The sequence below is a fragment of the Pleurodeles waltl genome, chromosome 10 (assembly GCF_031143425.1).
Source record: "Pleurodeles waltl isolate 20211129_DDA chromosome 10, aPleWal1.hap1.20221129, whole genome shotgun sequence".
In the NCBI taxonomy this organism is placed as follows: Eukaryota; Metazoa; Chordata; class Amphibia; order Caudata; family Salamandridae; genus Pleurodeles; species Pleurodeles waltl.
In genome coordinates, this window is record NC_090449.1 from 511,464,483 (window position 1) to 511,487,789 (window position 23,307).

Sequence of the window (23,307 nt, forward strand, 5' to 3'; positions counted from 1 at the left end):
GATCTATGCAAGAAAGGAATTGCTGCAATTTAAATCTTGTATTCTTTGACACTTCACTAGAGTATCGTAGCACCCTTTCCCATTCACTGTTAGTAAGGTCTGGCGCACTAGTCTTGGGACCACTTTTTACGTAATGAACTCAAGCCGGCATCTACGCCCTTTTGTGTGGCCCCATATATTGTCTTGATGGCCTTCTTTGTTGGCCTTATGTCTAGTATTGCTTGAAGCGTGTGGTTGCATGCTTGTTTTGCTGTAATTGTGCACTCCCAAAATGATTACGTAATGCCTCAATTAGAGGCAAGTGGTTGAGTAAGAAAAGAAGGCCAAATGTACCTCATACATTTCCCTAATCTCTGGGAAGCTTCTCAGTTCACCCGATTCATACTTGTCCCCCACTTCCGCTACATCATATTGCCCCCAAGTCTGAATTTTACTGTTCCTATCCTTTGGCAGAACCTTGATTGGTATGGTGAGCGAATAAAGCGCACCCTTCTTATGCTATTGTCTGTAACTTCTGCAAAATCATACTATAACTACCAGCAACTATGGCAACTCGCCATAGCGATCCGCACCTCCAGGCAGCAGGGCACCCAGGACCTCCCCCTGTGCCCATCCACTCCATCCCCAAAGTGTCTCAGGCAGGGAACCTACTATCTCCCAACGTGTTACCCACTGTAACTGGGCAGCAATTTGGTTATAAATAAGAGTTAGAACCACTAGGCCTCCCTGTTTTATTGGAAATTTCATTTTGTAAAGTGCCACTCAGCTGTGTGAGGACACAATCCAGGTCTTTGTAAGTCACACATCTCACAAGTTGTTCAGGTCACACATTTCATGTGGAACTTGAGACCACATTTTGATTTGGAACCTATAGAGCTTGTCTCCATTAGGGAAGAACAGTTTTTTCTGGACATACTGACAATTGGATTAATGCTGTTTAGTTTGATGTAGCAGGTTGAGCATGTGCTTTTAAAATGCAGGCTATAAAGCAAGTCACACTTGCATAAATCCTACTATGTTTATTACAAAAAGACAGTACTATTGTTGCTGAACGTGAATTGCCAATAAAAAAGGAATGTGAATCTCTAATATGCAGTCTCAAACTCCTTATTCAAGTAAGTACAACTGCCTAATGATCCAGTCCCACATGTGTAGGAAGCTGGCTCTTTACATGATATATCATCATGAGACATACCATGCAAAGAATCCAGAGGTTCCCTAACTAGTGGCCAGGGGTTTGCTCTAGAGGTGCTCTTTTAAGGGGTAATGTAGTCGAGCAGCCTTAGGATTATCAGAGAGGAGTGTTAGAAATCTCCAAACACACACACAGAGTCAATAAATGAGACACACAAGTCAAGAAGGAGATCCATGCCAATTTACAAAAATAACAAGTACCTTTATATAGGTTTAGGCACCAGAATCAATATGATCAGGTAAGTACGCTTTGCAAGAAAAATCTTTACAGTTTTGAAAAGTTGTAGGGAAATGCCTACCTTGGCATGGTTACCCCCTGGCTTTTTGCCTTTTGCGTGATGCCAGTTATGACTGAAAGTGTGCTGGGACCCTACTAACCAGGCCCCATCACCAGTGTTATTTCCCTAAACTGCACCTTTGTTCCCAAAATTGGCACAGCCCTGGCACACAGATAAGTCCCTTGTAAATGGTACCCCTGGTACCAAGAGCCGTGTGGCCAGGGAAGGGCTCTAAGGGCTGCAGCATGTATTATGCCACCCAGGGGACCCCTCACTCAGCACAAGCACACTGCCTCACAGCTTGTGTGTGCTGGCGGGGAGAAAATGACTAAGGTGACATGGCACTCCCCTCAGAGTGCCATGCCCTCAAACCACTGCCTGTGGCATAGTTAGGTCACCCCTCTAGCAGGCCTTACAGCCCATTGCAGGGTGCACTATACCACAAGTAAGGGCATAGTTGAATGAGCAATGTGCCCCTACAGTGTCTAAGCCAAACCTTAGACATTGTAAGTGAAGGGTAGCCATAACAGTATATGGTCTGGGAGTCTGTCGATTATGAACTCCACAGTTCCATAACGGCTACACTGTAATCTGGGAAGTTTGGTATTGAATTTCTCAGCACAATAAATCCACACTGATGCCAGTGTGGGATTTATTGAAAAATACACACAGATAGAGATGCCCCCTGAACACCAGTCCGACTCCTAGTGCTAGGCTGACCAGTTCCTGCCACAACCAGACTAGTTTCTGGCCACATGGGGTGAGTACCTTAGTCACTCTGTGGCCAGGAACAAAGCCTGCACTGGGTGGAGGTGCTTCTCTTCTCACCCCCTCCCCCTCCCCCCTTGCAGGAACTGTAACACCTGATGGTGAGCCTCAAAGGCTCATTCCTGTTACAGCACCCCAGGGCATCCCAGCTAGTGGAGATGCCCGTCCCTCCAGACACAGCCCCCACTTTTGGAGGCAAGTCCGGAGGAGATCATGAGAAAAACAAGGAGAAGTCACCTACCAGTCAGGACAGCCCTTAAGGTGCCCTGAGCTGAGGGGACCCCTGCCTTTAGAAATATTCCATCTTGGTTTTGGAGGATTCCCCCAATAGGAATAGGGATGTGCACCCCTCCCCTTAGGGAGGAGGCACAAAGAGGGTGTAGCAACCTCAAGGACAGTAGCCATTGGCTACTGCCCCCCAGACCTAAACACATCCCTAAATTTAGTATTTAGGGGCAACCCTGAACCCAGGAAATCAGATTCCTGCAACCTACAAAAAGGACTGCTGACCTGAAAGCCCAGCAGAGACGACAACTGACTTGGCACCAGCCCTACCGGCCTGTCTCCAGACTAAAAAAACCTGCACAGTGATGCATCTAGCGAGACCAACGACCTCCGGCCTCAGAGGACTGACCTGCACCTAAAGGACCAATAACCTCCCGAGGACAGAACAGCAACAAAATTGCAACAAAGAAGCAACTTTGAAGAGATTCTTACTTCCCACCAGAAGCGTGAGTGTTCACACTCTGCACCCTACGAGTTCAGGACAACCAACACCGCAGAGAGGTCTCCCAGGCGACTCCAACGACGTGGACACCCTGAGTCGACCCCCCTTGCACCCGCACAGCGACACCTGAATAGAGGATCCAGAGGCTCCCCTTGACCGCAACTCCCTGGTAACAAAGGAACCTAACGCCTGGACGAAGAGGAACCACCTACCAGTGCAGGAGTGACCAGCAGCTGGCCCTCATCCTAGCCCAGTTGGTGTCTGGCCAGAGAAGCCCCCCCGTGCCCTGCCTGCATCGCCAGAGTGAGCCCCTAAGATCCTGCCATTCCTTTCAATAGCAAACCCGACGCCTACATTGCACACTGCACGCGGATCCCTCTGTGCCACTGAGGGTGTGTTCTGTGTGTGATCCCCCCCCCGTGCGCTACAAAACCTCCCTGGTCTTCTCCCTGAGGACGCAGGTACTTACCTGCTAAGAGACTGGAACCGGAGCACCCCTGTTCATAGGCGCCTATGTGTTTTCAGCCCTCCTTTGACCTCTGCACCTGACCGGCCCTGTGTTGCTGGTGCAGTGACTTTGGGGTTGCCTTGAACCCCCAACGGTGGTCTGCCTTTGCCCAGGAGACTGACTGTGTAAGTGCTTTACTTACCTGAAAAACTAACCAAAACTTACCTCTCCCAGGAACTGTTCATTTTTGCAGTGTCCACTTTTAAAATAGTGTAGGAAGTTGGCTCTGTATATACTATTTCAAAGTAAGAAATAGTGTGCACAGAGTCCAAGGGTTCCCCTTAGAGGTAAGACAGTGGCAAAAGTAGATAATTCTAATGCTCTATTTTGTGGTAGTGTGGTCGAGCAGTAGGCTTATCAGAGGGTAGTGTTAAGCATTTGTTGTACACACACAGGCAATAAATGAGAACACACAGTCAAAGACTTAATTCCAGGCCAATAGGTTTTTATATAGAAAAATGTATTTTCTTAGTTTATTTTAAGAACCAAAGGTTCAAGATTTACATTGAACACTTTAAATGTAAGGTACTTCACTTAGATACTTTAGGAATGTTGAATGAAAACAATATCATGTACAGTCTTTGTAAAGAAGGGCAATAAGCTATTTTCAAAGTGGACACAGTGCAAAAATCAACAGTTCCTGGGGGAGGTAAATAAAGGTTAGATTAGGAGGTAAGTAAAACACTTACAAGTCTCAGTCCTGGGGCATAGGCAGCCCACCGTTGGGGGTTCAAGGCAACCCCAAAGTTACCACACCAGCAGCTCAGGGCTGGTCAGGTGCAGAGGTCAAAGAGGTGCCCAAAACACATAGGCGACTATGGAGAACAGGGGTGCTCCGGTTCCAGTCTGCCAGCAGGTAAATACCTGCGTCCTTGGGGTGCAGAACACGGGGGTTTTGTAGAGAACTGGGGGGGGACACAAGTAGGCACACAAAACACACCCTCAGCGGCACAGGGGCAGCCAGGTGCAGTGTGCCAAGCAGGCGTCGGGTTTTGTATAGGTTTCAATGGAGGGACCCGGGGGTCACTCTAGCGGTCCAGGCAGCCACAGGGGCGGCTTCTTGTGACAGCCACCACCAGGGCAAGGCAGAGGGTCGCCTGGGGGTCACTCCTGCTTAGAGGTTCGGTTCTCTCAGGTCCTGGGGGCTGCGGGTGCAGTGTTGTTCCAGGCATCGGGTCCCTTGTTACAGGCAGTCGCGGTCAGGGGGAGCCTCTGGATTCTCTCTACAGGCGTCGCTGTGGGGGCTCAGAGGGGTCGTCTCTGGTTACTCACGGGCTAGCAGTCGCCGGGGAGTCCTCCCTGAGGTGTTGGTTTTCTGCAGGTCGAGCAAGGGGCGTCGGGTGCAGAGTGTAGAGTCTCACGCTTCCGGCGGGAAACGTGAAGTCCTTGGAATTTGCTTCTTTGTTGCAAAGAAGTAGCTGGTTTTGAACAAGGCCGCTGTTCATGGGAGTTTCTTGGTCCTATAGTCCAGGGCAGTCCTCTGAGGCTTCAGAGGTCGCTGGTCCCTGTGAGATGCGTTGCTGGAGCAGATTTTCGAAGTTGGAGACAGGCCGGTAGGGCTGGGGCCAAATCAGTTGTCGTCTTCCTCCTTCTCGTCAGGCTTGTAGGTCAGAAGTCCTTGTTTCTTCAGGTTGCAGGAATCTGATTTCCTGGGATCTGGGGAGCCCCTAAATACTTAATTTAGGGGTGTGTTTAGGTCTGGGAGGGCAGTAGCCAATGGCTACTGTCCTGGAGGGTGGCTACACCCTCTTTGTGCCTCCTCCCTGTGGGGAGGGGGCACATCCCTAATCCTATTGGGGGAATCCTCCAAACTCAAGATGGAGGATTTCTCAAGGCAGGGGTCACCTCAGCTCAGGACACCTTAGGGGCTGCCCTGACTGGTGGGTGACTCCCCCTTGTTTTTCTCATTATCTCCTTCAGCCTTGCCACCAAAAGTGGGGGTAGTGGCCGGAGGGGCAGCCATCTCCAATAGCTGGGATGCCCTGGGGCGCTGTAACAAAAGGGGTGAGCCTTTGAGGCTTACCGCCAGGTGTTACAGTTCCTGTAGGGGGAGGTGAGAAGCACCTCCACCCAGTACAGGCTTTGTTCCTGGCCACAGAGTGACAAAGGCACTCTCCCCATGTGGCCAGCAACATGTCTGGTGTGTGGCAGGCTGGCAGAAACTGGTCAGCCTACACTAGAAGTCGGTAGGTATTCAGGGAGCATCTCTAAGATGCCCCGTGGGTGTATGTTACAATACATTGCACCCTGGCTTCAGTGTGCATTTATTGTGCTGAGACGTTTGATACCAAACTTCCCAGTTTTCAGTGTAGCCATTATGGAACTGTGGAGTTCGTGTTTGACAAACTCCCAGACCATATACTCTTATGGCTACCCTGCACTTACAATGTCTAAGGTTTTGCTTAGACACTGTAGGGGCATAGTGCTCATGCACATATGCCCTCACCTGTGGTATAGTGCACCTAGCCTTAGGGCTGTTACGCCTGCTATGGGGGTGACTTACCTATGCCACAAGCAGTGTGAGGTTGGCATGGCACTCTAAGGGGAGTGTCATGTCGATTTTGTCATTTTCTCCTCTCCAGCACACACAAGCTGTGAAGCAGGGTGCATGTGCTGGGTGAGGGGTCTCTAGGGTGGCATAAGACATGCTGCAGCCGTTAGAGACCTTCCCTGGCATCAGGGCCCTTGGTACCAGGGGTACCAGTTACAAGGGACTTACCTGAGTGCCAGAGTTGTGCCAATTGTGGAGATAAAGGTACAGTTTAGGGAAAGAACACTGGGGCTGTGGCCTGGATAGCAGGGTACCAGCACACTTTCGAGTCATAACTTAGCATCTACAAAGGCAAAAAGTTAGGGGGTAACCATGCCAAGGAGATATTTCCTTACACCAGCGCTCAGATAAAAAAAACTGAATACAAAGACAATTATGGACAAAAGCACTATATAGCAGAACAGTGCACAGCATGTGAATGTAGACTAGGTTCATGGTACAAAACAGATGAGCGGCTGGTAAAGGATTCAGAGGTGAAACCAGTGGTTGCTGGGTCACTGGTGTCTGATGTGCCACAGGTGTGGCTCAGTAGCAGCAGGAATAGGAGCGGCAGGTGCTGGTGACTCAAGCAGTGGAGATGCTACGTTCATCAAAAGACTCACCATAGGCCAATTATTAAGTGGTGGAGAGTATGCTCTCGAGTACTCAGAGCCCAAGCCATAAGGGACTTTTCTCTTCAATTTACAAACCACCGCCGCTTAAAGGTGCAAGGTTCTAATTCTTAGTCATTTTTTGAAGAGATATTCTTTGACATTTGGAATGTTCTGAGTTTACTTTCTTGGAACCATCTTTGTGGAAGGAAAAGTACCATGCCCTAGGTGGTGAGCATGTGGCAACCCTACTCATTCTTCACACCACAGATTTTCGAAATCAACCAGGAGACTTATCTAGAACAGAAAGGACATTTTCCAGGCTGAGAATATGGAAAGCAAACCATACAGATGCTGTGAGGGTCTGTTTTTCCTGTCAAGGACAGGACACTTTACGAAGAGAGAGATGGCATTCACTTTCAATATAAAATGGGTTCTGTCATGAAACAGACAAAACTACTGTCTATACTAGCAGACATTGTGCAATATTTTTAGTAAGGTTTAGAATGATTTTCCAAGCAAAAAAAAGCCAAATAAAAGCCAAGCGTAATGCTCCAGGATCATGCCATTAGGTGCTGTATGAAAGTGGCTTAGGTGACATTGACAGGGCATGATGGGTTGATGGTGGGGTCCTCTCCATTAATGGAACACTGTCCGTTTTCCAGCCTTCCCAGGATGCACCTGATTGGCAACATTGGCTCTTTTCTCACATTTTCCTTTTAAAAAAGGGTTGTGAAATTGTTTACCTCTCACTTTTATTTAGTGCTTTACCATATTTTAAAAATTGGCTTCTAAAAAAACAAATGCAAATTGGCCTTTAATGCTTGCTTTAGGATGTCAAAATCTTAGCTTTTTGTGTTTAAAATTGGCCTGTCAAAAACAAAAAGCACAACAGGTTTTAAAAAAACAAAGTGCTCCATGATCTCTATAAGAGTGAACTAGTTCAATGCTTTTTAATGGAGAGGGTTTAGCCTTAATGTTAAACTTTTTGGCTCCTAAATCGGTTACCCCCAGTGAATTCAATTATATTGTCCACTGGAGAAACCTGAGATGGATAAGTATCAGGAACCTGGGTGCCAACAAAGTCACAAATCATTCATTTGTGGTGTCCGTCATCAGGTGGTGTTAGCAAAGATTGTTTCTTGTCCAGTTCTATAGGATGAGCTCGGAGGAAGGATATTTTCCTTATGACACTGTTTACTTCTGGGGGACTTCCCGTGTCTTTTACTTGTCTGGTCTGCTGTTAAAGTTATGGCTATGAAAGTAGTTAAGGAAACAGAAAATGACATTCTAGGAATCTGTGCTGCTTCTGGTGGGCTCAGGAGAACCATCTGTGTGTACTATACCTGTGCAGTGTCTTCCTCTGTGGCTTCAAATTGTGATAGCTCGTCAGCTGAGGGCTCTATAGAATCTGTAGATAGAGAAAGGGGCTTCAAAATCTTCTAGGATCTAGAGTTCGGTAGTGGGACTCCCACACAGGAGGAGTCAATGGCAAAACCGGATTGAGCTTGGGGATCCCAACACTATAAATATTGTTCTGACATTAGAAAGAAAGCTTATGATAACCTAAACCAGAAGCGGAGGTGATACCAAGTAAGGTGTGGGGCCTTTCGAGGATAAAATAAAAGGATTCATGTTACGTTTCACTGATGAAACAACCAGGATCTAGATTATGCTTTCCCCACCTCTTCCATCTTAGTCCCCAGGCAAACTCTGACCCTCAGCACTATTCATGACAATTGCACACAGATTTTAAACGTCTTCAGGATTAAAAAACAGAAAGGAAGATGTCAAACACATCTTCCTCGAATGCCACTTCTCTCCGAAAAATTACACATTTAAAAAACATATTGTGACAGTGGGCAGACTATGTACAACTCCGAAACAGAGAAAAGGAAAATGTCACTTACCTAGTGTACATCTGTTCGTGGCATTAGTCGCTGCAGATTCACATGCTGTGCACATCCCGCCATCTAGTGTTGGGCTCAGAGTGTTACAAGTTGTTTTTCTTCAAAGAAGTCTTTTCGAGTCACGAGATCGAGGGACTCCTCCCATTTCGGCTCCATTGCGCATGGGCGTCGACTCCATCTAAGATTGTTTTCCCCGCAGAGGGTGAGGTAGGAGTTGTGTATTATAGTAATAGTGCCCATGCAATGGAGTGAATACGTATGTACATAATTTAGTTTAAAGTGATATATTTACAAATTTACAAATGTTCAAGATCAACTTCAAACGGCTACAGGCTCCCGGGGAGGCGGGTGGGCGCATGTGAATCTGCAGCGACTAATGCCACGAACGGATGTACACTAGGTAAGTGACATTTTCCGTTCGATGGCATGTGTAGCTGCAGATACACATGCTGTGCATAGACTAGTAAGCAGTTATCTCCCCAAAAGCGGTGGTTCAGCCTGTAGGAGTTGAAGTTGTTTGAAATAATGTTCTTAGTACAGCTTGACCTACTGTGGCTTGTTGTACTGTTAACACATCTACACAGTAGTGTTTGGTAAATGTATGGGGCGTAGACCATGTGGCTGCCTTACATATTTCGGTCATTGGAATATTTCCTAGAAAGGCCATGGTAGCACCTTTCTTTCTAGTGGAGTGTGCCTTTGGTGTAATAGGCAGTTCTCTTTTTGCTTTAAGATAACAAGTTTGAATGCACTTAACTATCCATCTAGCAAATCCCTGTTTAGAAATTGGATTTCCTGTATGGGGTTTTTGGAAAGCAATAAATAATTGTTCTGTCTTCCGAATTAGTTTTGTTCTGTCAATGTAGTACATTAACGCTCTTTTGATGTCTAATGTATGTAGTGCTCTTTCAGCTACAGAATCTGGCTGTGGAAAGAACACTGGAAGTTTTACTGTTTGATTTAAGTGGAACGGTGATATGACTTTTGGTAAGAATTTAGGATTTGTTCGTAAGATTACTTTATGCTTGTGTATCTGAATAAATGGTTCTTGTATGGTAAATGCTTGTATCTCACTTACTCGTCTTAGAGATGTGATAGTAATTAGAAATGCAACTTTCCATGTTAAATATTGCATTTCACATGAGTGCATAGGTTCGAAAGGTGGACCCATGAGGCGAGTTAAGACAATATTGAGGTTCCATGAAGGAAATGGTGGTGTTCTTGGTGGTATAATTCTCTTCAGGCCTTCCATAAACGCTTTAATGACTGGTATCCTAAATAAAGAAGTTGAGTGTGTAATTTGCAGATAAGCTGAAATTGCGGTAAGATGTATTTTAATGGATGAAAAAGCTAGCTTTGACACTTGCAAATGTAGTAAGTAGCTTACAATGTCTTTAGCAGATGCGTGTAATGGTTGGATTTGATTATTGTGGCAATAATAAACAAATCCTTTCCACTTATTTGCATAGCAATGTCTAGTGGTTGGTTTCCTAGCTTGTTTTATGACCTCCATACATTCCTGTTTAAGGTCTAAGTGTCAGAATTCTAAGATTTCAGGAGACAAATTGCTAGATTCAGCGATTCTGGATTTGGGTGTCTGATCTGTTGTTTGTGTTGAGTTAACAGATCTGGTTTGTTTGGTAGTTTGACATGAGGCACCACTGAGAGATCTAATAGTGTTGTGTACCAAGGTTGTCTTGCACAAGTTGGTGCCATTAGTATGAGTTTGAGTTTATTTTGACTCAATTTGTTTACTAGATATGGAAGGAGTGGGAGAGGGGGGAAAAGCGTATGCAAATATCCCTGACCAACTCATCCATAACGCATTGCCTTGAGACTGATGTTGTGGGTATCTGGATGCGAAGTTTTGTCATTTTGCGTTTTCTTTTGTTGCAAATAGGTCTATTTGTGGTGTTCCCCATCTCTGGAAGTAAGTGTTTAGTATTTCGGGGTGAATCTCCCATTCGTGGATCTGTTGGTGATCCCGAGAAAGATTGTCTGCTAACTGATTTTGAATCCGTGGAATAAACTGTGCTATTAGGCGAATGTGGTTGTGAATCGCCCAATGCCATATTCTTTGTGCTAGGAGACATAACTGAGTTGAGTGTGTTCCTCCCTGTTTGTTCAGATAATACATCGTTGTCATGTTGTCTGTTTTGACAAGGATGTGTTTGTGGCTTATTATGGGTTGAAATGCTTTTAGCGCTAGAAATACTGCCAGTAGTTCTAAGTGAAATTGTCTTTGCTGATTGTCCCATTGTCCCTGGATGCTGTGTTGATTGAGATGAGCTCCCTACCCTATCATGGAGGCATCTGTAGTTATTACTATTGAGGCAGTGGGTCTTGGAAAGGCCGCCTTTGGTTTAAATTTATCCTGTTCCACCATAGAAGCGAGGTGTATGTTTGGCGGTCTATCAACACTAGATCTAGAAGTTGACCCTGTGCCTGTGACCATTGTGATGCTAGGCACTGTTGTAAGGGCCGCATGTACAATCTGGTTTGGGACAATGGCTATGCATGAGGACATCATGCCTAGTAGTTTCATTACCATCTTGACCTGTATTACTTTGTGAAATGCTTGTACCCTTTGTGGACTTGGAGTGGCAACCCCTTTTGTTGTGTCGATTGTCGCCCCTAAGTACTGCTGTGTTTGGCACGGCTGAATGTGCGACTTTGTGTAGTTGAGTGAGAAACCTAGTTTGTGGAGGGTCTCGATAACGTACCTTGTGTGTTGTGAACACCGCTTTTGCGTGTTGGTTTTGATTAACCAATCGTCTAGGTACGGGAAGACGTGCATTTGCTGTCTTCTGATATGCGCAGCTACCACTGCCAGGCATTTTGTGAACACTCTTGGCGCAGTTGTTATCCCAAATGGCAACACTTTGAATTGGTAATGTACTCCTTGGAATACAAACCTTAGGTACTTTCTGTGTGAAGGATGTATCGGTATATGGAAGTATGCATCCTTTAGGTCTAGTGTTGTCATGTAGTCTTGATGTTTGAGCAATGGGATTACGTCCTGTAACGTCACCATGTGAAAGTGATCTGATTTGATGTAGGAATTCAACGTTCTGAGATCTAGGTGTTAGAGTTTTGTCCTTTTTGGGTATGAGAAAGAACAGAGAGTAAACTCCTGTTCCTTTCTGATGAATTGGTACTAATTCTATTGCTTGTTTTTGTAACAACGCTTGGACTTCTAGTTGTAGAAGATCCATGTGTTGCTTTGACATATTGTGTGTTTTCGGTGGGATATTTGGTGGGAAATTGTGAAATTCTATGCAATAACCATGCTGGATAATTGCTAAGACCCAAGTATCTGTTGTTATCTCTTCCCACTGTTTGTAGAACTTGGTTAGTCTCCCCCCCACAGATGTTATGTGTTGGGGATTTGTGACGTGTAAGTCACTGCTGCTTTGTGGAGTTTTGGGACTTTGGAATTTCCCTCTACTTTTTTGGAACTGCCCCCCTCTATATTATCCCCGAAAACTTCCCCGCTGATATTGGCTTTGATAAGTGGGCCTTGTTTGTGAGGTTGTGGGTTCTGTGCTTTGTCCTCGAAACCCCCCTCGAAACTGTGTCTTTCTAATGTGCCTCTGCTCTGTGGGGAGTAGAGTGCGCCCATGGCTTTGGCCGTATCTGTGTCTTTTTTTTAAGCTTTTCGATGGCAGTGTCCACCTCCGTCCCAAACAACTACTGTCCGTTAAACGGCATATTCAGCACAGGCTTGTTGTATTTCCGGCTTGAATCCTGGATGTACGCAGCCATGCATGTCTCCTTATTGTCACTGCTGTGTTTACAGTTCTAGCAGCTGTGTCTGCCGCATCTATTGCTGACCGTATCTGACTGTTTGAGATACTCTGTTCTTCTTCCACTACTTGCTGTGCTCTCTTTTGGAACTCCTTGGGCAAATGTTCTATAAAGTGTTGCATTTCGTCCCAGTGAGCTCTATCGTATCTGGCCAACAAAGCCTGTGAGTTTGCAATACGCCACTGGTTTGCTGCCTGTGCTGCCACTCTTTTTCCTGCCGCGTCGAATTTACGACTCTCTTTATCTGGAGGTGGTGCATCTCCTGAAGTGTGTGAGTTCGCCCTCTTGCGAGCTGCCCCTACCACTACTGAGTCCGGTGTTAGCTGTTGTGTGATGTACACGGGGTCCGTTGGTGGCGGTTTATATTTTTTCTCCACTCTTGGAGTAATGGCCCTTCCCTTTACAGGCTCCACAAACACTTGTTTGGAGTGCTTTAGCATTCCAGGCAGCATGGGGTGACTCTGGTACTGGCTGTGTGTGTACGACAGTGTATTGAATAGAAAGTCGTCTTCAATTGGCTCTGAATGTAGGCTGACATTATGAAACGCCGCTGCCCTAGACACCACCTGCGCGTAGGCTGAACTATCGTCTGGTGGTGACGGTCTAGCTGGATAACAGTCAGGACTATTATCTGACACTGGCGCATCATAAAGATCCCACGCGTCTGGATCGTCCTGACTCATCCCTGTATGAGTTGGGGATTGCATCATTGGTGGAGTGGCTACTGGTGATGGTTGCGGAGAGCGTTGTGGGGATGGTGGCGGGCTTACTTGTTTAGCCACCTTTGCCTGTGGCTGCTTGTCTTTCTCCTGGAAGGCAAGTTTGCGTTTTATTCTAATAGGAGGGAGAGTGCTGATCTTCCCCGTTTCTTTTTGGATGTGGAGCCTTCTTTGGGTGTAGTGTGGCTCCATTGTCTCTAGTTCCTGTCCAAATCTGTGTGTTTTCATTTGTGAGGACAGTCCTTGTTCCTCTGTGTAGGAATTTGATTTCGGTTCCGAGGCCGGATGTTTCGGTATCAAAACCTTTTCGGCTGCTTTTTTCGGTTCCGACGAAACCTTTTTTATTTTCGGAGACGTGGTATCTCGGTGCCGACTTATTTCGGTTCCGCTGTCTGGGTGCCGAACTTGCTCGGAGCCGCTGTCTCGGGCCAGAGATTGCTGAGTGGCGGTATCTCGACCGGAGTCGGATGACTTCGACACCAGTGTGGCCTTTTTCGGTGCCGATGATCGGTCACCTATTTTTCGGGTTAAGCCATAGCCTGTTGGCGGTGGCGTCCCCTGGGCTTTTGTGGTCTTCTCGTGAGTTTTATGTTTCGACGTCTTACTCACGGTTTTCGCCGTTTCTTCTGGATCAAGCTCGTCCGAGTCCGACTCCTGGATGGAGAAAGTTTCTTCTTCCTCCAAAAATCGGTGTCGATCTGTTATAACTAACCCGATACCGAACGCAAACAATACCGACGATTTTTCCGAGATTCTAACTAACTTTCCGACCCGAAACACGGAGCAAAAATGAACACGTCCGAACCCGATGGCAGAAAAAAACAATCTAAGATGGAGTCGACGCCCATGCGCAATGGAGCCGAAATGGGAGGAGTCCCTCGATCTTGTGACTCGAAAAGACTTCTTCGAAGAAAAACAACTTGTAACACTCCAAGCCCAACACTAGATGGCGGGATGTGCACAGCATGTGTATCTGCAGCTACACATGCCATCGAACATATATCCTAGCTTCACATAAAAGATGCAGGAACAGGTGTCACGTTCTAAAACAGAGTAAAATATAAAAAGAAAATCCCACAAAACTGACTTTCCTGTCAGAATTAGCCTCCGAGGAAGATGATTTGTGATAGGAATCCTACTACTCACTGCAAGTGGAAAAATGATATGGATATGATTGGACTGATCAGCTTATGGCATTCTTAAAATGCTAGTGTTCTTTTTCACTCCAGTGACACTTAAGTAAGGAAACACCATTTTCATCTTACTTTTCAATTTTTAAACGGTGATTCTTCAAGTCTAGTGTAATATGCCATCACAAAATTGTTTTAAATGGTTGCATAAACCAAAATACAAGATACTGCCTCCTATAGGCATGCTTTCAAATTTGAAAATAAAATCAAAGTACACTCCAGAAATCTCCAGATGCACTGATTATACTATGGTTTAATAATACAATTGGACATTCTTTGATAGAGCATTTTAAGTAACTGCACAGAAGTCAAGTGCACTTTGCCAAGATTTGATTTACATGGAACCATTTTAAAATGACTGACAACGTTGCCTAGTACACAAGGGTCTTGAGATCTGAAAATTAAGATATTAAGTTGTTTCCAGAAGTCCGTGCATCCCAGTAAACGTTGTTAAGTTTATGAATAACAGATTCACAGAACAGAGATGGTCAAAGACACTAAGCTTTAGACTTACTACAAGCAAGCTATCAACTGAATCAGTCTTAGGGGTGATGTGAAAGTGGGAATAGTTCTGGAATTACTTTAAAAGAATTACATTTTTGTTGTGCTTGGGAAGCTGCTTTGAGGTGGGGTAGTGTCCTTTCAGTTGAAATGCATCAGATATAAAAATATTGCACAAGGAAAAAGTGCCTGCTCATAGGAAAGAGACAGCAAGATCAGGTTAATTCCTGAACTCAAAGACAATTGTGTTATCCATAAGACATCTCTCTAAAGCTACTTACCTGTCTTCTTGCCGCTTTCCTCTTTGTTCGTATCCCAAGGGTGGGGGTGATAAAGATTGCCTTCGTTTTCGCTTCTCCTTGATGAGGTTTTGCCTCTCAAGTTCTCGCTCACGCTCTCTTTCACGTTCTCTCTCCCTTTCTCTTTCTCGCTCTCTTTCCCGCTCTCTTTCTCGCTCCCTGCCCTGGGTGGAGGGCTTTGCGGTCTTCAGAGATGAAGTTTGTTCTCGCGGAGCTGAAGCTTCTCTTCCGCGATCCACTGTAACTAAAGTAAAACGAGAAACAGGAAAGCACAGGTGATCAATACTAAAAAAGAAAAGGAACAAAAAAAACAACAAAAAAAAACAATATTGAACTTTGTTATACCAGCAGGTTACGCACTAATCTTCTAAGCTACCATGCAACCCACATAGCTAATATCTTTCTTGGTGGCCGATCGTTCTGCATAACTTCAGATGGCATCTATACATGTGATCCCTGGAGTAACACTGAAACTAATAAGTACACAATAATTATATGCATGACCTAAGAGTTAGTGTGGCAGCATCAATGTTGCTGTACATTGTTTGCTCCCAATATTTTCTATGTATATGACTGCATTTCTTAAACCCCCTTTCTTACAAAGTAAACAGAATGTAATCAACAAATAATGCTGAAAGGCTGATTATTACACCCCAGTTGTAGCTCCCACAACTTAGAGGTTGTAAAACAATCCCAGGAAACTGATTAGTGTTACTGCTAGCTGCATTATGCCCTATAAACTTTGGTTATGCTTGGGTTTCTAAAATGTGATCATAGATCCTCTGTCAGAACCCCTTTCAGAGGGCCACAGGGCACACAGGTGCTACTGAGTTCAACTGTGATGTTTGAGGCCTTTTAATCCTGAAGTCCCAGGGCCAGACTTGTGGTGTATCCTGACTCACTGGGCTAAGTACCTTTACTCTCAGTGGTAGCTGTGATCGAGCAGACAAAAGCAACCTTGGCTTCATATGGGGGTAAATGGGAGGCAGAACCAGTGTTCCTTCCCTAAAACAAGACACATGGTCACTTGATCCCCAAGTGACCAGGCTCTTCAACCCTTCGATAAGCACCTAGGGCATGGGTACTGAAGAGGACCCCTCAGAGCTGCAGCACAACTTGTGCCACTCTGAGGGTCTCAGCACCAACCTTATGCAGACTGCAATTGCAGGCTGCGTGACAAGGTGCTCCCAAAATTGAAAACACATGGCACATACTTGTGTGCCATGTCCCCTAAAACACTGCATGTACTATCTGTAAGTCACCACTACAATCGGCCTTCAGCCCTAAGGCAGGGTGCATTATATTACAAGTGAAGGCATATATATGGATTCTTAGACCTTGTAAGTGTGCAGGAAATCCATTTAAAATGCATGTGCTGCACTTCTAGAGATGTTTGGGATCAAACATATCATATTAACAAGCCTGTACTGACTCCAGTAATAGATGTATTAATACATACACCCAAACAGCACCTTAGAGGTGCCCCCTGAAAAACCTACCAACTCCTGGTGAGTTCACTGATCGGTTCTGGCCAGCCTGACACCAACCGGCAAGAATCTGACCTAGGGTAGCAGCCTCCACTCTCGAGAGGTCAGAAATAAAAGCCTCCCCCACAGGATGACCTGCATTCCAAGACAGGTGCTTCAATCAAGCCTTTGGTATGCAGATAAGGCCTTCCTCAGAAAAAGAGGCTAACCCCCTGCCCCAGGGCCCATGGACAGGTAGTAAAATTAGCTATGCAGGAGGCATGGCACACTTCCAGACTGAGAACACCCCAGGGGAGACCAGCCTGAGGTGGACACAACTTAGGGAATTCCACCACCTTGCATGAGGTGGAATTTAGGAACTCTGGACAGGGTGACGTCCACTCCCCACAGGAAGTGGTCATTTATGGGGTGTAGTAACCCTAAGTGTAAGTAGCCCATTGGCTACTACCCTCTAATTCCCCTAATGCCACCTAAACTGAGTATTTAAGGGGGTATTTAATATTTAGGGGACCCCCTGATACCAGATCCTCAGATCTTTGCTGGACACATACACGACTGACGATGCCAAACCTGCTAGCCTGCCTGCTGCACGCGACCCTCGAGGAGCAACTGACCGGTCCTGCTGCTGTAGCATCCAAGAAACCTGGAAAGCTTCCAGTACGTCACAAATTACCAAGAAGAACTCCCTTTAAGTAGAGAAGCTTTAGGTCCCTGCACCTAAAGGCACTCAAAGAAAGAACTGAGTACCGAGACAACCAAAACCTGACACCAGAAAGCGCCACTGCAACCCAGCTGAGCTGAAGTGGGCCAACAGAGCCCCAGTGGTTCCCAGGCCATACAGGGAAGAAGTCCACCCTGAACTTGCCCTCTGTGGACTTCCTGATGGCATCTGCAGCCTGATTTTGCAGACCCACCCACTTCACCATGACCACCTCCAGTGACAGAGACCCAACGATCCACTGCTCCTCTGCACGCCAAGGACCGAGGAGAAGAGAACCACTGGTGCCCCTACGTCCCCCAGGCTCCTGAGACCTGAGCCCTCTTGTTGGTTCAGCCAGACTGAACCCCCAGTCCACACCTGCAGCGTGTTTCTGTGGGCCCCCCTCCAATGCAACCTTCCATGGTGACAGTAAACCTGACGGTCTAAACCACCTCTGCACCCAGACGTCCTGGACTGAAGAGAACAGGACCACTGGTGTCCCTATGTCCCCAAGCATCCAAGAACTCAACCCCCCTCGGTGGTTCACCTGGACTAGACTCTCCAGCCCACCCCTACAACAACAGTGACACCGGATCGAACCCATAGACTTTTACGGGGCACACAACTCTGAACTGAACCACTGCACATGGCCACACTGTACCACCCAGGGTGACCTTTTGCTGTGGTCTTGGACCTTGCCCCATACTGACCCTAAGTCCAGGAGATTGGTCCTGCAAGTCGCTGTACTCAACCAGTATGCAGTGTGTTCTTCCTCCATAGGATAACATTACTGCATCTGAAAAATGCGCTAAGAGTCTACTTTTTAAATGCTCTAAAAATTCATAACCCGAACAGTACTCACCTGACTACATCGATCTTGGTATCAAAGTTATATTTAAATAAATATATGTGTTACTTTTATAAACTGGTGTCGGATTTCTTTATTGAGGGTGTGTCTCTCTCACTGCACAAGTGTGTGCTTTACATGTTTAGCACTACCCTCTACTTGCTTGCCCACACTACCCAAAAAGAGAGCATTTGGGATGTAATATGTGCCTCTGTGGATCGCTTGGACTCTTTGTACAGTGTATCTCATTTTAGTCCACTACATAAAGAGTCAGCTTCCTAAAACAACTCAGAGTGCTCAGAGCAATGCCAATAAATGAATGTCGAGTCAAATATTTGTTTTATATATTAATGTAGTATTTTACCTCTAACTCTACACACTTAAAGAGGATTTAAGACAGTAACATAATTCCTTGAGGTCAGGGATCTAGTGTTTAACTGGCAAATCCCTGTGCCACCCTCCTCCTTGTAATGTGATCGGAGTTATTTCACCAGTGGCTGCACTAGTAGGCCTTAATCCTGAGTCCACTCCTACGAAGCAGTCAAAAATGTATATAGTGCTGCAGCAACTTTAGCAGCGACTCCAACAGGGCACGAATAGGCCTATATCAAGTCTTACCCATTCCAGCAGCAAGGAAGCGATCAGCGTTTCAAGCAGATGCCCTGACCATGGGCACTTGCAATACTCCAATCCTGCTTGGTCGAGTCTGTCTGCATGCGGGACATGTGGCAGTACACGGCCAGGGCAGTCTCTTTACTGAGTAGCGCATCCAGCTTCAACAGCGATCAGAGTTGCTCTTCGCTTCTGTTGGCGCCACAAGTTCAGCTTTTCCCCACAAGCGGGGAGGGGGGTTGATCACAGTCCTCCCGACCATGTCCAGTGACAGAGCTAAGACCTCTCGACGTCCTCTGGAGTCCACACAGCAGGTCAGGATGCAGGTCTTGGTTCTTATTTCCAACTCAGAGGTTGCAGCTTCACTTTTCCCAGGCAATGGCTGAGCGTTTGCTATACTCACTACCTGCAGCCTCTCCTTACATAACAGGGTCACTGGCACTAGTGCTTCATCTGAATCCCATTAATAGGAGGCTGCAGTCTGTACCTCTCCAGATTACTGAGCCAGACAGCCAGGGCAGGCACATCCACCTCACCCACTGAGACTAAAGTTGCCGCAGTAGGCTCACTGACATGGTCAAGGCCTACTTTTAATCTCATCTGGGGACTTACCAATGAATTTACTGCAGGTGCACTCAAAGCATTCTTTTTGTTGAGACAAGCAAGAGCTCCATTTTGGTGTCCAATGGTGCACCAAACCTTTCTGGGATCGCAATTTTCGCCCTTGCTCCCACCCTTGGTTTGGGAAGAGTCCCGTGGCCCACTCACTGTGCCGGTTTTAGGGAGCCTTTAAAAGACTCCTTTGTAAGGAAATGGCTCCCTGTTGCAGTTACCCCCCACTTTTTGCCTGATACTGATGCTGACTTGACTGAGAAGTGTGCTGGGACCCTGCTAACCAGGCCCCAGCACCAGTGTTCTTTCACATAAAATGTACCATTGTTTCCACAATTGGCACACCCCTGGCACACAGATAAGTCCCCTGTAAAAGGTACCAGTGGTACCAAGGGCCCTGTGACCAGGGAAGGTCCCTAAGGGCTGCAGCATATGTTCTGCCACCCTAAGGGACCCCTCACCTAACACATGCACACTGCCATTGTAGATTGTGTGTGTTGGCGGGGAGAAAAAGGCAAAGTCGACATAGCATTCCCCAGTCAGGATGCCATGCCCACAAAATAATGCCTGTGGTATATGTAAGTCACCCCTCTAGCAGGCCGTACAGCCCTAAGGCAGGGTGCACTATACAACAGGTGAGGGCATAGCTGCATGAGCAATATGCCCCTACAGTGTCTAAGTCTATTCTTAGACATTGTAAGTACAGTGTGGCCATATTAAGTATATGGTCTGGCAGTTCGTCAAAAACGAACTCCACAGCTCCATAATGGCTACGCTGAATACTGGGAAGTTTGGTACTTACCTGCTGGCAGACTGGAACCAGGGCACCCCCTTCTCCATTGAAGCCTATGCATTTTGGGCACCACTTTGAACTCTGCACCTGGCCGGCCCTGAGCTGCTGGAGTGGTAACTTTGGGGTTGCTCTGAACCCCCCAACGGTGGGCTACCTTGGACCCAACTTTGAACCCTGTAGGTGGTTTACTTACCTGCAAAACTAACAAATAATTACCTCCCCCAGGAACTGTTGAAATTTGCAATGTATCTAGTTTTAAAATAGCTTATTGCCATTTTTGCCAAAACTGTGCATGCTATTTTGCTGATTCAAAGTTCCTTTGATACCTGAGTGAAGTACCTTTCATTTAAAGTATTGATTGTAAATCTTGAACCTGTGGCTCTTAAAATAAACTAAGAAAATATATTTTTCTATATAAAAACCTATTGGCCTGGAATTGAGTGTGTGTTCCTCATTTATTGCCTGTGTGTGTACAACAAATGCCTAACACTACCCTGCTAGACCACACTACCACAAAATAGAGCATTAGAATGATCTCTTTTTGCCACTATCTTACCTCTAAGGGGAAACCCTTGGACTGTGTGCACACTATTTCTTACTTTGAAATAGTATATACAGAGCCAACTTCCTACAGTGGAACCCTGTTGGGCAAGTGTCAGAACAAAAAGAAGGATATTAGAAATACAAAAAGAAGGAGGATCAATAGACCTCTCTGTACAATATAATACAAAACGCTTCCAACCGCAGGCATAAACCGTCTTGGTAGAGGGTGGCGCTCGCTACCAGAATGACATTACAGCAATGGTCTCCAAACTTTTTAATGCTGAATCCACCCACCCACCCCCCAAGAATTTTTCACAATTATTTTATACAGATTGAACATGTTTAAATATGTCTAGACCTATTTAGACACTGCAGTTAAGTACTGTTACCTTTTTAAAGATGCAATAACATGCTTCTGCTTAAAACAAAGGCCTGTGATGTATAATGCTTCTTTTGGCCAGAGCCTGGCACCCGCCCCCCCTGAGATCACTTGAGGCCCCCCTCAGGGGCCCTGCCCCCCAGTTCGAAGATCCCTGCATTACAAACTTCAGGCGGGAGGTCATAAACCATTTTTAGAAGCTCTGGATACCAGAATCTCCGTGCCCAATCTGGAGCCACTAGGATTACTTGGGCCCGGTCGTTCCTGATTTTCTTGAGAACTCTGGGCAGAAGTGGTATGGGTGGAAAGCCGTACAGGAGGCCTGAACTCCACTCGTGACTAAAAGCGTTGCCGAGCGATTGCCACTTTGGAAACTCCAACACACAATACTGCAGACATTGCACATTCACTGTGGAGGTGAACAGATCTAGCCAAGGCTCTCCCCACTACTGAGTCCGTGCACCACCTCCGGATGGAGATCCAATTCATGATCCGCTAGGCATCGCCGACTTAGTTCATCCACCCTGGCGTTCAGAGATCCTGCCAGGTGTTGAACCACCAGGGTTATGCCCTGCTGTTCCAGCCATGTCCAGAGACGCAGAGCCTCTTGACAAAGGGTCCACGACCCCACACCCCCCTGCTTGTTGCAGTACCACATTGCAATAGTGTTGTCTGTGAACACCTGCACTATCTTCCCTTTCACAATGGGAAGAAATGCTTTAAATTCTAGCCAGATCGCCCGGAACACCTGCACTATCTTCCCTTTCACAACGGGAAGAAATGCTTTCAATTCTAGCCAGATCGCCCGAAGCTCCAATAAGTTGATATGGAGCCCAGATTCCGCCGGAGACCAGAGGCCCCTGATCTCTGCCTCTCCCAGGTGGCCTCCCCATCCCCCGGTGACGCATCTGTCACACTGTGATGTCTGGTTGGGGAAGGGAGAGGAGTCTGCCTTAGATCCTTTGCAGTGTCCTCCGAGATCTGAACCATGTCGGTGAGATTTCCCTGATGCTGCCAACATTGGAACTTCAGGTCCCACTGCAGAGCCCTCATATGCCATTGGGCATTTTTGACTAACAGGATGTAGGAAGCAGTGAGTCCCAACATCCTTAGAGTCTGTCTCACCATGATCCAGGATAGAGGCCAAAACATGGGTATCATAACCTGATGATCCTTGACTCGTTTCTCAGGAGGATAGGCCGGAAACTGCACTGTGTCCAGAACAGCTCCAAAGTAAGGGAGCTTCTGAGAGGGAGTCGGGTGTGACTTCAGCACATTTAGCGTGAACCACAGAGAATACAGGCGGTCCGCCGTAGTCTGAAGGTGGATGATGAGAGCCTGGGGCGTCAGAGCCTTCAACAGCCAGTCGTCGAGGTTTCGGGAAGACTGAAATCCCAAGCCTGAGCAGATGATCTGACACCACTGCCATCACCTTGGTGAACACCCGAGGGGCACTGGTGAGACCGAAGGGGAGCACAGTAAACTGAAAGTGCTTGCGGCTTACCTTGAAACGCAAGTAACTCCTGTGGGCGGGCAGGATGGGGATGTGAAAATACACATCCTGCAAGTCCAGCGCTACCATCCAGGCTCCTTGGGTCTAGGGCAGACAAGACCTGAGCAAGAGTGAGCATCTTGAATTTCTTTTTGAGGAAGAGATTGTCGTCCCTTAAATCTAAGATGGGGCGAAGATCCTTGTTCTTTTTTGGGATCAGAAAGTAGCGGTAATAACTACCACTGCCTACTTCTGACAGCCGGACCCTTTCTATGGCTCCTTTGGCCAAGAGAGCCGTAACTTCCTCACGGAGTAAGATCAAATGATCCTCCATCAGCCGTTATTTTACTAGAGGGATAGAGGGAGACAAAGACTGTTAGGGGAGGGAATAGCCCTTCTCTCTATGATTTGCAAGACTCATTTGTCCGATGTTATGGGCCACTAGTGAGGGAGATGAAATTGAATCCTCCCTTCAACTGAGCGGACATGGTCTTGCAGAACCATACTAGGAGGGCTTGGGCGATGAGGAAAAAGGGGGGCTGGATGGTGGCTGACCTCGGGCTAGACCCCCTCGTTCTGAAGGTAACACAACCTCGTCCTCGCACAGGATGCTGTGAAACTGGAGGACAGTGGCTAACCTGTGGTTGGTGTGGTACCCCACCCCACTAGAAGCCTTGAAAGGGGCGATAGGCAGACTGCAGGCGAGCCGGTGCTGAGAGGCTCAAGGATCTGGCCGTAGCTCGAGAATCCTTGAACCTCTCAAGTGCAGAGAGCGCCTTCTCACCAAAAAGGCATAATCC

The 23,307-nt window shown here is 46.6% G+C and overlaps 1 protein-coding gene across 3 annotated transcripts in view; it reads right to left on the reverse strand.

The window, feature by feature from the left end:
• The window catches only part of SETD2 (SET domain containing 2, histone lysine methyltransferase), a 1,164,442-nt gene that overhangs the window by 559,109 nt on the left and 582,026 nt on the right, over positions 1 to 23,307 (reverse strand). For all 3 annotated transcript variants that reach the window (XM_069210931.1, XM_069210934.1, XM_069210932.1), the window contains one exon: positions 15,025 to 15,286. In XM_069210931.1, the coding sequence (XP_069067032.1) occupies positions 15,025 to 15,286 (262 nt within the window). The remainder of the gene's footprint in view (positions 1 to 15,024; positions 15,287 to 23,307) is intronic.